Source organism: Hippopotamus amphibius, chromosome 4 (genome assembly GCF_030028045.1).
Source record: "Hippopotamus amphibius kiboko isolate mHipAmp2 chromosome 4, mHipAmp2.hap2, whole genome shotgun sequence".
NCBI classification, from domain to species: domain Eukaryota; kingdom Metazoa; phylum Chordata; class Mammalia; order Artiodactyla; family Hippopotamidae; genus Hippopotamus; species Hippopotamus amphibius.
The window spans coordinates 62,054,869-62,072,159 of NC_080189.1; the positions used below are offsets into that span (position 1 = coordinate 62,054,869).

The 17,291-nt window shown below is 37.2% G+C and overlaps 1 protein-coding gene across 1 annotated transcript in view; it reads right to left on the minus strand.

The window, feature by feature from the left end:
• COL28A1 (collagen type XXVIII alpha 1 chain) overlaps positions 1-17,291 on the minus strand; it is a 159,091-nt gene that overhangs the window by 88,926 nt on the left and 52,874 nt on the right. The window contains exons 15-17 of the mRNA XM_057732394.1: positions 16,123-16,191; positions 13,273-13,341; positions 11,411-11,479 (exon numbers count right to left, since the gene is read on the minus strand). Coding sequence (XP_057588377.1) covers positions 11,411-11,479; positions 13,273-13,341; positions 16,123-16,191 — 207 coding nt within the window. The remainder of the gene's footprint in view (positions 1-11,410; positions 11,480-13,272; positions 13,342-16,122; positions 16,192-17,291) is intronic.

A 17,291-nucleotide genomic window follows, 5' to 3' on the forward strand; every position in this document is an offset into this window, starting at 1 on the left:
AACTGAGAAAGCAGACAAAATATATGAAACAATGACTTTCGAAACATTAGACACTAAGTAATGAAGGATAATAATTCCTGAGAGGGGGAAACAAAATAGGTGAAAGCTGCAATTTCCCAAGTTTACTGTCTGGATAAAGTTGCCAGGCCATTCTGTAGGGAGAGAGAACTCAGGGAGAGTTCAGGAGTCTCTCTAATTTGAGACAAAGGTAGGAGTCTGGGTAAGCCAAGGTATCAAAAAATTCACAAAACAGATTACCAGAGAGGAAGCAGTGACATGGAGAGAACTATGAAGCTCTGCTGAGTATTTGGGTGAATACTGTTCAGCACAGAGTGAAGAAACTACCCAAGGCCAAGAAAACAACCAATTTAAAGGATCAGAGAGAACAGACAGCGGAAGAGATACAGTGCTTGCTCCCAGTGGCAAGAAAGAAAACGTCACAGTGCTGAGGACATACACTAGAGTTCTAACAAGGGTCTTGCCTCAGTAACAGGAAAAAATTAACCCCCGACTAAATGCTGCTCTTGTCCTACCTAACAAAGCTTAAAGGCAAGACCAGAAGGCTCAAACTGTTTTCAAGTAATGTAGAAGCATCTTAGAACAAATCTCAAAAATATTTATAGGACTACAAAAATATCTAGCACCTAAAAAGGTAAAATTCACAATGTTTGGCAGCTAATCAAAAATTATCAGAGATTCAAAAAAGCTGCAAAAACGTGACCTGGAAAATGACAAAGGTGATAGAATTTGTAGAAAAGAACATTCAGACAGTTATACTGCATTCCATATGTTCAAGAAACTAAAGGAAAGTTAAAACTTGTTAAATAGAGATATGAAAGATATAGGACACAAATTGAACTCTAGAATTGAAAATTGTAGCATATGAGATAAAAATACAGTGGATAGAATTAAAAGCAGATTAGACATCACAGAAGAAAAGATTAACAATCTGAAAGATCTAGCACTAAACTCTATTCAAAATGAAACACAGAGAAAAGAGACTGAATAAGAATGACCAGAGCATCAGTGAACTGTGAGAAAGCTTCAAGCATTTAAATTTACGTGGGAATTTCCTGGGTAAAGGCTGAGGGTGGGAAATATTTCAAGAAATGCTAACCTAATATTTTCAAAATTTGATGTAATTAATAACTCACAGATCCAGGAGGATCAATGCAACACAAACACAAGAAATATGAAGAAAACTGGGACTTCCTAGGTGGCGCATTCATTAAGAATCCTCCTGCCAATGCAGGGGACACAGATTCGATCCCTGCCGCAGGAAGATATCACATGCCACAGAGCAACTAAGCCCGTGGGCCACAACTATTGAACCTGCGCTCTAGAGCCCATGAGCCACAGCTGTTGAGCCGATGTGCCGCAACTACTGAAGCCCACGTGCCTAGAGCCTGTGCTCCGCAACAAGAGAAGCCACTGCAATGAGGAACCTGTGCACCACAACAAAGAGTAGCCCCCACTTGCCGCAACTAGAGAAATGCCCATGCACAGCAATGAAGACCCAACAGAGCCAACTAACTAACTAACTAAATAAATAAATAAATTTATTTAAAAAAAAAGAAATATGAAGAAAACTGAACTAAGGCACATTGTAATTACATGGCTCAAAACCGGTGGTATAGAGAATATCTCAAAGGTAGCCAGAGAAAAGAGACATTATGCAGTGAAACAAATATATAGATTACAACAGATTTCTCATCAGAAATAGTGCAAATGAGAAGACAGTGTGCCAACATCACGAAAGTACTGAAAAAAAAAAAGAAGAAAAAGCCATTAATCTAGAATTCCATACCAAGTGAAAACGTAGACAGAATGCAGATTCTTTTGGAAACCAATTTGGCAGTTTCTTCAAAAACTAGATAGATACTTATCATACGATCCAGCCATTTCACTCCTAGGTATTTACCCAAGAAAAATGAAAACATATGTCTATACAAATGTACAAATACATGTACATAAATGTTCATAAGAGTTTTACCTATAATATTCAAAAGCTGGAGAAAACCAAAGTTTCCGTTAACAGATGAATGGATGAACAATTTGTGGTATATCCGTACAATGGAATTCTATTCAGCAATAAATAATAACAAACTATTCATACATATAGATTTCAAAGTAATTTTGCTGAGTGAAAAAAAGACAGAAAAAAGTGTATATAGTATATTATATGCTATTTATATGAAATTCTAGGAAATGTAAGCTTATCTATGATAACAGAAAGCAGATCAATGATTGCCAGATGATTGAAAAGCAGATCAATAGATATAGGAAAGTGAAGTAAGAAAGAGAAAAACAAATATTGTATATAAACACTTATATGTGGAATCTAGAAAAATGATACAGATGAACCAGTTTGCAGGGCAAGAGTAGAGATGCAGACATAGAGAACAGAAGTGTGGCCCCAGGGTTGCGGGGGGAGGGTGAGATGAACTGGGAGATTGGGACTGACGTATGTGCACTACCATGTGTAAAACAGGTAGCTAGTGGGAACCTGCTGTATAGAGCAGGGATCTCAGCTCAGTGCTCTGTGCTGACCTAGATGTGTGAGATGGAGGTTGGTGGGAGGGAAGGAGGTCCAAAAGGGAGGGGATACATGTATACATATAGCTGATTCCCTTCGTTGTACAGCAGAAATTAACACAACATTGTAAAGCAGCTATACCCCCATTTTTTAAAAAAAAGCAGAAGAGAATAGAGATAGGAGAAATTAGGGAGGGATGAAAGGATGGTATTACAAAGAAGCAGATGATAACTTTGGGGGGTGATAGATGCTTTCATCATCTTGGTTGTGGTGATGGTTTCAAGAATATAATACATATGTCAAAACTTACCAAATTGTACACTTTAACCATGTGCTTTTATGGTATATCAATCATGCAATAAGTAGAATTACTTAAAGTAGATGCAAAAATCCTAAATAAAAGATGTCAATTGAATTATTATAAAAAATTATATATCATGATCAGTTGGGTTTATCTCAAGAATGCCAGGATGGTTCAACATCTAAAAACTCTGGAAATGTAATATTAACAGATTAAAAGGGGAAAACAATACAATTATCTCAGTAGATATAGAACCTGATAAAATCCAACACTCATTTATGATTAATAAGCAACTTTCGGTACAATTGAAACAGAAGGGAATTACCTTAACCTGATAGTATCTATCAAAAACCTACAGCAAAGGCATCTTCCCACTGACTATTTTACAGTTGGTAGTATATATATGTCTGTGCTACTCTCTCGCTTCGTCTCAGTTTCCCCTTCACCCCCCGCCCCCTCCCATACCTCGAGTTCTCCAGTCCATTCTCTGCATCTGCGTCCTTGTTCTTGTCACTGAGTTCATCAGTACCATTTTTAGATTCCGTATATGTGAGTTAGCATACAATATTTGTCTTCCTCTTTCTGACTTACTTCACTCTGTATGACAGATTGTAGTTTATCCACCTCATTACATATAGCTCCATCTCATCCCTTTTTATAGCTGAGTAATATTCCATTGTGTATATATGCCACATCTTCTTTATCCATTCATTTGTTGATGGGCATTTAGGTTTCTTCCATGTCCTGACTATTGTAAAGAGTGCTGCAATAAACATTATGGTACAAGTTTCTTTTGGGATTATGGTTTTCTTTGGGTATATGCCCAGGAGTGGGATTACTGGATCATATGGTAGTTCTCTTTTTAGTTTTTTAAGGAACCTCCAAACTGTTTTCCATAGTGGCTGTACCAACTTACATTCCCACCAACAGTGCAGGAGAGTTCTCTTTTCTCCACACCCTCTCCAACATTTGTTGTTTCCAGATTTTGTGATGATGGCCATTCTGATCGGTGTGAGGTGATACCTCATTGTGGCTTTGACTTGCCTTTCTCTGATGATGAGTGATGTTGAGCACCTTTTCATGTGTTTGTTGGCCATCTGTATGTCTTCTTTGGAGAAATGTCTATTTAGGTCTTCTGCCCATTTGTGGATTGGGTTATTTGCTTTTTTGGTATGAAGCTTCATGAGCTGCTTGTATATTTTGGAGGTTAATCCTTTGTCCGTTGTTTCATAGGCAATTATTTTTTCCCATTCTGAGGGTTGCCTTTTAGTCTTGTTTATGGTTTCTTTTGCTGTGCAAAAGCTTTTAAGTTTCATGAGGTCCCATTTGTTTATTATTGATTTGATTTCCATGATTCTAGGAGGTGGGTCAAAAAGGATCTTGCTTTGATGGATGTCATAGAGTGTTCTGCCTATGTTTTCCTCTAGGAGTTTTATAGTGTCTGGCCTTACATGTAGGTCTTTAATCCATTTGGAGTTGATTTTTGTGTATGGTGTTAGGAAGTGTTCTAATTTCATTCTTTTACATGTTGCTGTCCAATGTTCCCAGCACCACTTATTGAAGAGGCTGTCTTTTTTCCATTGTATACTCGTGCCTCCTTTGTCAAAGATAAGGTGCCCATATGTGTTTCGGCTTACTTCTGAGTTCTCTATTCTATTCCATTGATCTTCCTTTCTATTTTTGTGCCAGTACCATCCTGTCTTGATCACTATGGCCTTGTAGTATAGTTTGAAGTCAGGAAGCCTGATTCCACCAACTCCATTTTTCCTTCTCAAGATTGCTTTGGCTATTCGGGGTCTTTTGCGTTTCCATACAAATCGTAAGATTTCTTGCTCTAGTTCTGTGAAAAATGCCATTGGTAATTTGATCGGGATTGCATCGAATCTGTAAATTGCTTTGGGTAGTACAGTCATTTTCACGATTTGATTCTTCCAATCCAGGAACATGGTATGTCCCTCCATCTGTTTGTGTCGTCTTTGATTTCTTTCATCAATGTCTTAAAGTTTTCTGCATACAGATCTTTTGCCTCCTTAGGCAGGTTTATTCCTAGGTATTTTATTCTTTTGGTTGCAATGGTGAATGGGAGAGTTTCTGTAATTTCTCTTTCTGCTCTTCTGTTGTTAGCGTATAGGAATGCAAGAGATTTCTGTGCATTAATTTTGTATCCTGCTACTTTACTAAACTCATCAATTAGTGCTAGCAGTTTTCTGGTAGAGTCTTTAGAGTTTTCTATATATAATATCATGTCATCTGCAAAGAGTGACAATTTGACTTCTTCTTTTCCAATTTGGATTCCTTTGATTTCTTTTTCTTCTCTGATTGCTGTGGCTAAAACTTCCAAAACTATGTTGAATAATAGTGGTGAGAGTGGACACCCTTGTCTTGTTCCTGTTCTTAGAGGGAATTCTTCCAGTTTTTCCCCATTGAGAACGATGTTGGCTTTTGGTTTTTCATATATGGCTTTTATTATGTTGAGGTAATTTCCTTCTATGCCCATTTTCTGGAGAGCTTTTCTCAAAAATGGATGTTGAATTTTGTCAAAAGCTTTTTCTGCATCTATTGAGATGATCATATGGTTTTTATCCTTCAATTTGTTGATATGATGTATCACGTTGATTGATTTGTGTATATTGAAGAATCCTTGCATCCCAGGAATAAACCCCACTTGATCATGGTGTATGATTTTTTTAATGTGCTGTTGGAGTCTGTTAGCTAGTATTTTGTTGAGGATTTTTGCATCTATATTCATCAGTGATATTGGTCTGTAGTTTTCTTTTTTTGTGACATCTTTGCCTGGTTTTGGTATCAGGGTGATGGTAGCCTCGTAGAATGAGTTTGAGAGTGTTCCTCCTTCTGCGATATTTTGGAAGAGTTTGAGAAGGATAGTTGTTAGCTCTTCTCTAAATGTTTGATAGAATTCGCCCATGAACCCATCTGGTCCTGGGCTTTTGTGTGTTGGGAGATTTTTAATCACTGCCTCAATTTCCGTACTTGTGATTAGTCTGTTCATGGTTTCTATTTCTTCCTGGTTCAGTCTTGGAAGATTGTATTTTTCTAAGAATGTATCCATTTCTTCCAGGTTATCCAATTGATTGGCATATAGTTGCTTGTAGTAGTCTCTCATGATCTTTTGTATTTCTGAGGTGTCCGTTGTTACTTCTCCTTTTTCATTTCTAATTCTGTTGATTTGCATCTCCCTTTTTTTCTTGATGAGTCTGGCTAATGGTTTATCAATTTTGTTAATCTTCTCAAAGAACCAGCTTTTAGTTTTATTTATTTTTCTTATGGTTTCTTTCCTTTCTTTTTCATTTATTTCTGCTCTGATCTTTATGATTTCTTTCCTCTGCTCACTTTGGGGTTTCTTTGTTCTTCTTTCTCTAGTTGTTTGAGGTGTAAGGTTAGGTTGTTTATTCGATCATTTTCTTGTTTCTTAAGGTAGGACTGTATTGCTATAAACTTCCCTCTTAGAACTGCTTTTGCTGCATCCCATAGGTTTTGGGTTGTTGTGTTTTCATTGTCATTTGTTTCTAGATATTTTTGATTTCCTCTTTGATTTCTTTAGTGATTCCTTGGTTGTTTAAGAGTGAATTGTTTAGCCTCCACGTGTTTGTATTTTTTGCAGTTTTTTTCCTGTAATTGATATCTAGTCTCATGGCATTGTGGTCTGAGAAGATGCTTGATAGGATTTCAATTTTCTTGAATTTGCCGAGGTTTGATTTGTGACCCAAGATGTGATCTATCCTGGAAAATGTTCCGTGTGCACTTGAGAAGAAAGTGTAGTCTGTCATTTTTGGAGGGAATGTCCTATAAATATCAATTAAGTTGAGATGGTCTAATGTGTCATTTAAAGCTTGTGTGTCTTTATTGATTTTCTGTTTGGATGATCTGTCCATTGATGTAAGTGGGGTGTTCACGTCTCCCACTGTTATTGTGTTACTGTCGATGTCCCCTTTTATAGCTGTTAGCATTTGCCTTATGTATTGAGGTGCTCCTATGTTGGGAGCATAGATATTTACCATTGTGATATATTCTTCTTGAATGGATCCCTTGATCATTATGTAGTGTCCTTCCTTGTCTCTTGTAATAGTCTTTACTTTCAAGTCAAATTTGTCTGATATGAGTATTGCTACTCCAGCTTTCTTTTGACTTCCATTTGCATGGAATATCTTTTTCCATCCCCTTACTTTCAGTCTATATGTATCCCTTGGTCTGAAGTGGGTTTCTTGCAGGCAGCATATAGAAGGGTCTTGTTTTTGTATCCATTCAGCCAGTCTCTGTCTTTTGGTTGGAGCGTTTAATCCATTTACATTTAAAGTGATTATTGACATGTGTGTTCCAATGACCATTTTCTTAATTGTTTTGGGTTTATATTTGTAGGTGTTTTCCTTTTCTTGTGTGTCCTACTTAGAGAAGTTCCTTTAGCACTTGTTGTAAGGCTGGTTTGGTGGTGCTGAATTCTCTTAACTTTTGCTTGTCTGGAAAGCTTTTGATTTCTTTGTCAAATCTGAATGAGATTCTTGCTGGGTAGAGTATTCTTGGCTGTAGGTTTCTCTCTTTCAGGACGTTCAGTATATCCTGCCATTCCCTTCTGGCCTGCAGAGTTTCTGTAGAAAGGTCAGCTGTTATCCTGATGGGTTTTCCCTTATATGTTGTTTGTTGCTTTTCTCTTGCTGCTTTTAATATTTTTTCTTTGTGTTTAATTGTCGTTAGTTTGATTAATATGTGCCTTGGTGTATTTCTCCTTGGGTTTATTCTGTATGGGACTCTCTGTGCTTCTTGGACTTGGTTAATTATTTCCTTTCCCATGTTGGGGAAGTTTTCCACTAGAACCTCTTCAATATTTTCTCAGACCCTTTCTTGTTTTCTTCTTCTTCTGGGATGCCTATAATTCGAATGTTGGTATGCTTAATGTTATCAGTGAGGTCTCTGAGACTGTCTTCTATTCTTTTTATTCTTTTTTCTTTTTCCTGCTCTGTGGCATTTATTTCCCCCATTCGATCTTCCAACTCACTTATTCGTTCTTCTGCCTCAGTCATTCTGCTGGTTATAGCATCTAGAGTATTTTTAATTTCAGTTATTTTGTTATCCATTGCTGTTTGTTTTTCTGAGTTCTTATGAACTGGTTCTTGTACTTTCTCTATTTTGTTATCGAGATTTTGTATCATTTTTACTATCATTACTCTGAATTCTTTTTCAGGCATTTTTCCTATTTCCTCCTCATTTATTTGGTCTTGTGGATTTTTTTCCTGCTCCTTTGCCTGCATGGTGTTTCTTTGTTTCCTCATGGTTGTCCAAACTTTTGGGGTTGCTTGTCCTGGCGATAGAGGTGTTTATAGAAGACTGTCCAAGCCTCAGACTAATGTCCAAGTATTGGATTAAGCAAATATTAAATTTGCTGCTGAGGCAGCGTCTCAGCGAATAGAAGGCCCCTCCACCGCAGGTGCATGAGCACTCGCTCCATGGGCCCCAGGCATCCCACAGGCCGTCCCGGTCCTCCTCAGAGCGAGCAGTCCTGGAGCTCTTAGTCAGCTTCCAGTCTGGCAGGTCAGTTCCCCTGTAGCACCGCTCTCCGTGTGTCAGAACGGTGGCTGGATAAGGCTGGTATGGTAGTCTGGGAGAGGGCCCTGACAAGCCAATTCTAAAATGTATATGTTAGAATCAAGAATAATCAGGGAAGAAGATGAGAGTCTTTTCCCTATGGATGATAAAACATTATAAATCTATCATAATCAAGACAGAGAGGTAATAGCACTGAGAGATACAAATAGACAACTGGAGCAGAATAAAAAACTCAGGCACTGATCCTCACAAATACAGAAACTTGATATATGATATAGGAGGTATTACATATCAATGTGGCAAAGATGGACTGTTTAATAACTGATGCTGGGATATTTGGTTATCCATATGGGGAAAACATAGATTCCTCATTGCCCTATCCACAAAAATAAATTCCAAGTGTATTAAAGACCTAAATTTTAAAAAGTAAAACACCAAAATTTTCAGAGGAAAATACATAAGAGTATATTATGACTTTGGAGTCAAGAAATGTTTTTAAATAATATTCCAAAAGCCCGAACCATAAAGGGATAGAAATCCATTACAATCTAAAACTTCTATATACTGAGAAGTACGCTAAGTGAAAAAGACAAGCTGTAGCCTAAGACGTTTGTAACCCAAATAACAAAAGACTAATGTCCAGATATATAAAGAACTATTAATTAATAAGAAAGGAACACCCAACATCAAAAAAATGAGTATGTACAGGAATTTACAAAAGAAAAAAACTTAGGTCCATTAAGCACATAAAAACTGTTCAGTTATCAAGGAATAAAAACTGAACCAATGGGATGTATTTTTACACACTTCATACTGTCAAGAATGTAGAGAAAATAGCATTTTCACCTGTTGCTGGAAGGAGGGTAAACTGGTCTAAACATTTTACCCGCTGATTATTTCAGGCAGGATTTCCACAATATCAAAATTGAAAACTTGCATATTCTGTGATCTTCCAATTCTGTTCATAGCAATCTATCATCTTCTAATGAGAGAAACTTGTGTCCATACACAAGAGGAAACTCAGAGAACGTTTATGGCAGTCTCGTTGGCAAATGCACAAGACGGAAAGCAATTTAAATGTCCATCAGTAGGAAAACAGATAAAGAGTAAATGAGATATTTTCATACAATATAGTATCATAAAGCAATTAAAATGAATGAATTAAAGGCATATAAAAACACAAATAACACATAAGGCTAAGTATAAATATATTGCAGAATGATATATTATATAAAGTTCAAGAATACAAAAAGCCAATATATGGCTTATGGATAAAAACATATGGGAAAATTTTTAAAACTTTGAAAGAATGATAAACAGCAAATTCATCATAATGATTACATCTGGGGAGGGAAGGGAAGGCACTAGCATTGGGGAGCACAGGCAGAGACCTTCAGCTGTATCTGTCATGCTTCTTCTTTAAAAAAATTCTACAATACATATGGCAAAATGTTGATATTTGATAAAGCTGGGTTGTGGAATACATGGGTGTTTTTTGTCGTTCTCCACAGTAGTGAGTATATTTTAAGTATCTCACTTTTTTAAATGTGAAGTTTAAGATTATATATCTATCTAGTGCAACACTGGGATTTGAACTTAGATAGTCTAACTGCCTAGTAGCTTTGCTACTCTATATGGCCTCTCTGAAATTGGCATTAGATGACATAATATGTATATATACACACATATATATGCTATAGACATGTATAGACATAAATATAGTATATATTTATAAGTATATACACAAATATACATACTTAGCATATTTAATACCTAGCACATTGTGTGACACATCAAAACCATTCAACAAATGGTAGCTGTTATCATGGTATTAGTACATTTTGTATGTCTTGCAATTATATGTTTATGGATATGTAACAAGTATATTTGTCTTAGACCCGTATCTTACATGTTCTTCTAATACCCAAATTTTCATAAGAATCATGACAATGACAGCAGAACAATGATGGATTTTAATCCACAGCATGGCTTGCTGGATTCTATATGCCTTCAGGATGAGTTATAGAAATTGTGAAGGGTAAGATAAGGATTCATTTATTTATTCAACAGCACTTATTGAGTGCCTATTGTGTCCACCAAACTGAGGATTCAATAATAAAGAAGAAAACAATAATAATAAAGAAGAAAAAAAGGAAAAAGGTCCCTGCCCCAGTGGAGTAGCACTGTCCAGTAGAAATATAAAACAAGACATATATGTAATTATAACTATCAATAACCACATTTACTACATTAGAAGAAACAGATAAATACAATTCGAATAATGTATTTTACTTACTCTAATACATCTGAAATACATTTTGTCATTTCAGTGTGTAAACAGTATACAGATGTATTAATCATGTAGTTCACATTCTTTTTTTTGTACTGTTTTGTAGTCCAGAGTGTATAGTACATTTATAGCACACCTCAGTTCACACCAGCCATGTCAAGTATTCAGTAACCACATGTGGCTAGCGGCTGCCACCTGGGGCAGTGCATTTCTAGAGGGTATAGTAAGATGAAAAGTAATTCAAAAAATATGCAAGTTGAGATAAGTGGTAAAAAGCAAGACAAACAAACAGTGTGCTTTTAAATAACTAGGTAACAGTAGTGGGATAGACATACTTTAGATTTAGGAAATGAATTTTGAGGAAGCATGTTTTGAGTGAGATCTGAAGAATGTGAAGGAGCTAGCCACAAAACAAAAGAAGGGAAGGAAGCTTTACTGAAATGCTACCATGCTTTTATAATATGCAGGCAACAATGTTCTGTGCCAAGAGAGGACCTCTAAGGCTAATAAGTAAATAACAAAAATATTAATAGTCATCATTAAAATAAACTAAGATTTTGGTTTTTCTCCAACAATACAAGTGAAGCATCAGACTTTTTTCTGAATGAATATTTTACTCTGGTGAAATAACAGATGATACATGCACGATCTGTATTGCATTTGGATATAAGTGAAACTTTACATAATATTACATAAATGCTTCCACGCGGCTTTGACAGCTCACCTTTGGACCTTGTACTCCAAGTCCCACTGGTCCTCTAGGACCTGTAGGTCCCATCTGGCCTACTTCTCCCTAGTGAGGAAAGAGTATTTGAAGAGTATTTGACTATAGCAGCAAAATACATACCTGCCTTTGATCTCCTAAGAGCAAAACGTATCAGCAAAATAAGATAAAGCTGAGTTTCACATGCGTTCACATGCGTGTGTACGTGTGTGTATATATGTATATATTCAAATATAAATATATTTCAGGTACATATTTCAGGCAAATAACATATATATGTATATGTATATAAGTGAGTTGCTAGAATAGGGTCTCACAAGTAAGAGTAATAAAAACAATAAATTAAGATTGTGTAAATAGAGGTCTCCACCTCGGTAGCCACTGGTTCTGCGTCTGTGGATTTGAAACTGAGTCCCCATAAAATCGAGCTCCTCTGTTGAGTTTGTGATTAACCTCTCTATCCAAAACTTTATTCCCTTTCTTGTCTGCCCCGTTCCCTCTTACTTAGGATTGAGTAGTATAAAAGAAAAAGGGGGATTGAAATCAAGCAGGACCCTGTGGGGTACAAGAGCCCCTCCATTTCCCCCACTTCTTGTTTGTAGAAAAAGGCTTTGGTCTCCTGGGCCTTCCCTGAGTTCTAAAGAGCAGGCAAAGACAGTTACTAACTAGGGACGTGAAGGAATGCAAAAACAAAGGAAGAGCAGTCAAACATGAAAAGTAATGACAATAGCTCAGTGATGAAAGAGAGTCCTAGGTCCTTCTCAAGGGACAGACATAACAATCTGATGGAGATCTCTGAGTTCTTCTTTAGGAACTAAGATCCCCCTCCACCACCTGCCTCTTGTCTGTAGAAGCCTGGCATCTCTGACTCCACATTGTACCTGTCCTGCTGCCTTAACCTCTGAGTCACAGGCCTCTGCTTAGCCCTGCAGGTAGACACGTTAATCACAAAAGGGACTCTGCTTGCAGATTAGGATTTGTACAAACAGTCCCTTACTTGAGACTTACCTCCCATGAGGAGATAAGGAAGTATGAACAAAAATAACGATTGTCTTGTCAAGATTTATAGGAACATCAGGACCAGATTCAGGCCAACTGAAGTCAACCGACCAAGAACAAAATGTTTTCGCAACCCTCCTGGGACCCTTTCTGGTGCCCAGATATCTGTGGTTGTGCTTCTCTTCTTGATCTTAATTCCCTCCTGCTTCCCGCTTCCCTAGCATAAAAGAAGCTTGAATTCTACCCCAAATTAAGATGGTTCTTTAGAACATTAGTATGCTATCTTCTTGGTTTGCTGGCTTTCCAAATGAAGTGGCTTTTCCTCCCCCCCAATACCGTGTCTCTTGATTTATTGGCCTGTCATACAGCAAGTGGTATGAGCTTGGACTCAGTTATGGATTCAACCAAACTTGAATGGAAAATATTCAAGGAAAAAATTCCAAAAATTTCCAAAGCAAAACCTGTATTTGCTGCATGCCGGCAAATATTTACATAGCATTTACATTGTATTTGGTATTAGAAGTTATCTAGAGATGATTTTTAAACTACAGGAGGATGTGAGTAGGTTGTATGCAAACCCTATACCATTTATACAAGGGACTTGAGCATCCTCAGCTTTTGGTGTAGGTAAGGGGTGGGAGTCCTGGAATCAACCTTCCAGAGGATACTGAGGGACGAATGTGAAAGCTTCTAAGAGCACAGAGAATACATATTACATTTTCTAAACCATTAGGAATTTTGCATTAAATAGATATCTCTCATTTTTAAGTTCATTTCTTCTGCTGCCTTCCAAATGCACTGGCCACTGACCAGAAAACAACAATTAGACTATAGATAAACTCTTCTCTCATTTAGAAAGTTACCTTGGGACCAGGTGAGCCTTGTCCTGGGGACCCTTGTGGACCAGGTGGACCCACAGGACCTTGAATTCCCTTTAAAATAAAAATTTAAAAATTAATATTAGTAAAATTAAGGAGAAATTTAAATGAGTAGTTTCACATCCTTTAAGGTAAAAGTTTAGTTCACATCCCATAATCAACTGCTTATACTCATTAATACTTGTTGAATGGGAGGCAGAGGCTGCTAGTGGAACCACAATGTGCATTCTACTGTTCTTCCACAGTAAGAGAGATTGTAATTGGCCTGCATGGCTGCCTAGAATAGAGACCGCATCTCCTAAGCCCTGTTGCAGCTAGGTATTGCCAAGTGCACTGGATGCTGGCCACTGGGATGGGATTGAAATGATTTGGCAGCTCTGGTTCCCGCTAAAGGAAGGCTATGCCTTCTTCCCTGTTCCGTCCCCTTGCTGAAGTGAAGACACAGTTGCTATCCTGGATCATGTGGGTGAGGAAAGCACCCTTGGAATGTCAGACAGTCACCTAAAAGTGATAACGAAATTCTGTAGCCTGTTGGTAATTTTTTTCTGTGGCAGGGAAGAGAAAAATCTTTCCCCATTGGAAAAAAAAAATGTAAAGGGATGGTGAGAGAAAAAACTAAGATTTTGTTTTGTTTACATCCCACAGGCCATGATTGTGCAAATGATGGTTACAGATACAAGATTATTTTATTACAAATGCTATCCTATTTTCTCCTGTTAGATGAAACAACTGCTTGTTCATTTTTAAATTACAGATATTATTTCCCTTTTCTCTGGTTGATGAAGATGAAGCAGTCTAAATAATTTAAGGAAGCTAAAGTTGGGTGTTTATATTGAACCATCATAAGAAGGAATCCTTCCTGACTTTTATAGCAGTCTACAAGTAGCATGCAAGGAAACAAACAATTCAAAGGATATGTGTGCATATATGTGTGTACACAGGTATATGTGGTTATTTATATTTCACTCGGCTTTATAAGAGATTTGAAGCAGCCAAGCCTCCAAATATGTAATGAGAATCTGCAGGCCACTTGAGAAATATTGTAAACATATTGCTGGAAACAGAAGTTTCCCCAGAAACAGATGGGTGGGAAAATTAATGTCTATAAGAGAAATGGGAAGATCTAATTATAACCGTAATTCAAAGGGTAAACATGTTAAATTAAGGGTAAGAAGAAAAATGGGTAACTGCCTGCATAGAGGTGAAATTTAAGTAGGATTTAAATCATTTGTCTCAGAAGGGTAAACAAATTCTTTTCTTGTTCAGGCAGTTTACAAATGACACATTCCATTCAATTTCCTATCCAATAGGGGTCAGCTCCATATGGTCACATACCTACCTTAAAAGGTTTTTTCTCTTGGAAAAGAAGAGAAGGGGATGGGAAAACAAAAGAAATCAGAGCTCTTTTTTTTTTTTCTTTTCAAGCTGTAGAACAACAGCTTCCACCAAGAGACAGTATTAAAGTCACCAGGGAGTCGCAGGTGGGAGGTCCAAGATTCACAGGCCATCTGGAAAGGCTTGGCTTTCCCTGAAGCTCATTTTCAGCCCCACAGTGGTAACTCAGCACCAGGAACACCACAAAACCCAGGATGTGACAGTGCTGTCACTTCCAAGATCAGAAACTAGCTGAAACAATTTTGCTGAAACTAGCTAAAAAACTTGCAACGTTTGGGAATGTCTAGCAGCATAGTCAAACCGTGATTCTTGTGTAGTCCAAAAAAACCAGCTCCTAATTATTATCTAAATATTTATGTACAGATTTATCTTGGCTTCTCCTGCACTTTAATCTTCCTAATGCATTATTCTTGTAGGACCCCTGCCAAGGGGAAGGAAATAGAAAAAGGAATAATATCCAACATGGCTGTTGCTTGAATTAACAACAACAAAAAATACTGATTAATTAGAATATGATTAGAAATAAACTCAGAGTTAATGTCAACAGTGAGGTTTGGAATTCTCTCCTTTTTTATCCTTCCCTTCTCTCACTATTCTAGATAAAGGAAGTACCATTTGTTTGCTAAGCAACAGAATAATTCAAACCATAATCATAAATTTTAATCAAACTGTTTTGCCACTTTCTACACGGTAGGACATTCAGCATACATTTGGATTTGTTGGTCACGTTGATTAAATGAGATTTTGTAGGTAGATAGTACTGTTATATTATCTTTATATTGTTTCAGCCTAACAAAATTGCCTTTTCCAAAAGTTATGATCAGAAGAACTGGGAAGTAGTTCCAGCTATAAATGTAGAGACAGCCTCACAGATCTTTCCTTTCTTCTGACCAAGAGGGGCCAAGAGTCATTTGTAAAGCCTACCTGTGATTGCTTCTATTCAGGAACTGTGCCCCCTCAGTAAAGCGGTTGCCTTTGGTTCTGGTCCTTGTTTTAAGTTTAATCGTTTTTTAGATTGCTACATGGCTAGGGGGTGGGAAACACTACTCTACTGGCATCAGAAGAGAGTGGGATTTCATCATTCACAAAGCTTCAAGGGGAAAAACACACACAAACCAACAGGTGGATACATTATTGCTCCCAAGGGAAACCAAAAATATAAGATATTACTCCAAAACTCCTATCCTATAAATTAGGCTTTAAGGTTAAAAGTCACAGCACCAAGAAACATACAATTTACTATTTAAGTCTTTGCAGGCTCTGAAAACTAAAATCTCATGAAACCATCTCATCCTTCCCTACATGCACTTTTGGATATATATTCCATTGCAATTTCACTATCAAACATACTCAGAGCTGTTTGCAGGACTGGCCTTCAGTGAACACCAGATTTAGGCCTGAATGTTCTGTACAAAAGGGAAAGAGAGAAACATTGATTACCTGTTCCCCTTGACTCCCAATTCCGGGGATGCCTGTTGGTCCTTGGGGTCCCACAGGTCCCATATCCCCCTGTGTAGAAAATGTCAGAAATGTAACAATACAACTAACCTCATTCTTTCATACTTTGCTAATCTTGAATTATGCTGGGTTAAAGTCTATCTTTAAACCATCAAGAAACTCATCACAGAAAGGTAGAAAACACCATTCATTTTAAATAGTGTGTATTTCAGATTTGCCAAGATAGTGAATGATGTTTTCACTATTTGGTCTAAATTGGTGAATATTTGCACCAGCTTATATTTATCAGTCATTTTTCACACAAGAACCAAAAATTCCTGAATTGTTATTATAATGACACAAACACTTCTTGATAGGAACAGTAGGAATATTTCTTGTCATAACAGAAATATTTAAAAGTATAAAGTTCATAGGGTGCAAGAAAATCAATATTTGAGAGAGAAATTAAAGAAAAATATTTTTTAAATTTCTAAATACCTTTTTCCTCCAAATCTTACTAAAATGCATTTTAAAAATTAAGAAATTATCGAAGTACAGCAAAATTAAAGAACATCACCTTCTCTTTCCATGAATCAGTTTGGGAAATAAAGTGAGAGTTATCAGTAAGAAGAATAGTATCATTCATCCATTCTCTGTGTCTTTCAACAAATATTTGTTGAGTGTTCATTGCTTGCCAGGAACTGTTCCAAACGTGGGGAAACAGTAGTGACCAGAACAGCCAAAACTCTCTTTCCTCATAGAGCTTTCCTTTTTGTAGAGGAAACAGAAGATAATAAACAAGATGGACAGAAGAAATAAATAGTATGTTGAATAATGATAAGTGCTAAGGAGAGAAATAAATGGAGGAAGTGGGGATACAGCTGCAGGCTTGAAAAAGGTGGCCAGGGATGGTCTCACTGATGAGAGGGAATGAGCCAGGTAGAAACTCGGAGGAAAAGCTTTCCAGGCAGAGCAAACATCCAGTGCAAGGATGATGCCTGGCACGTTCCAGAAACATCAAAGAGACAATGTGGCTGGAGCTAGTGAGCACGAGGGAAAGCGGTAGAAGATGATGTCAGGGAAGTGTGGCAGCGGACTCAGGCAGAACAATCAGTAGGGTCTCCTAGGCCATAGTAAGAACTTCGGCTTTTCTCTGAGTGAGATGAGAAGCC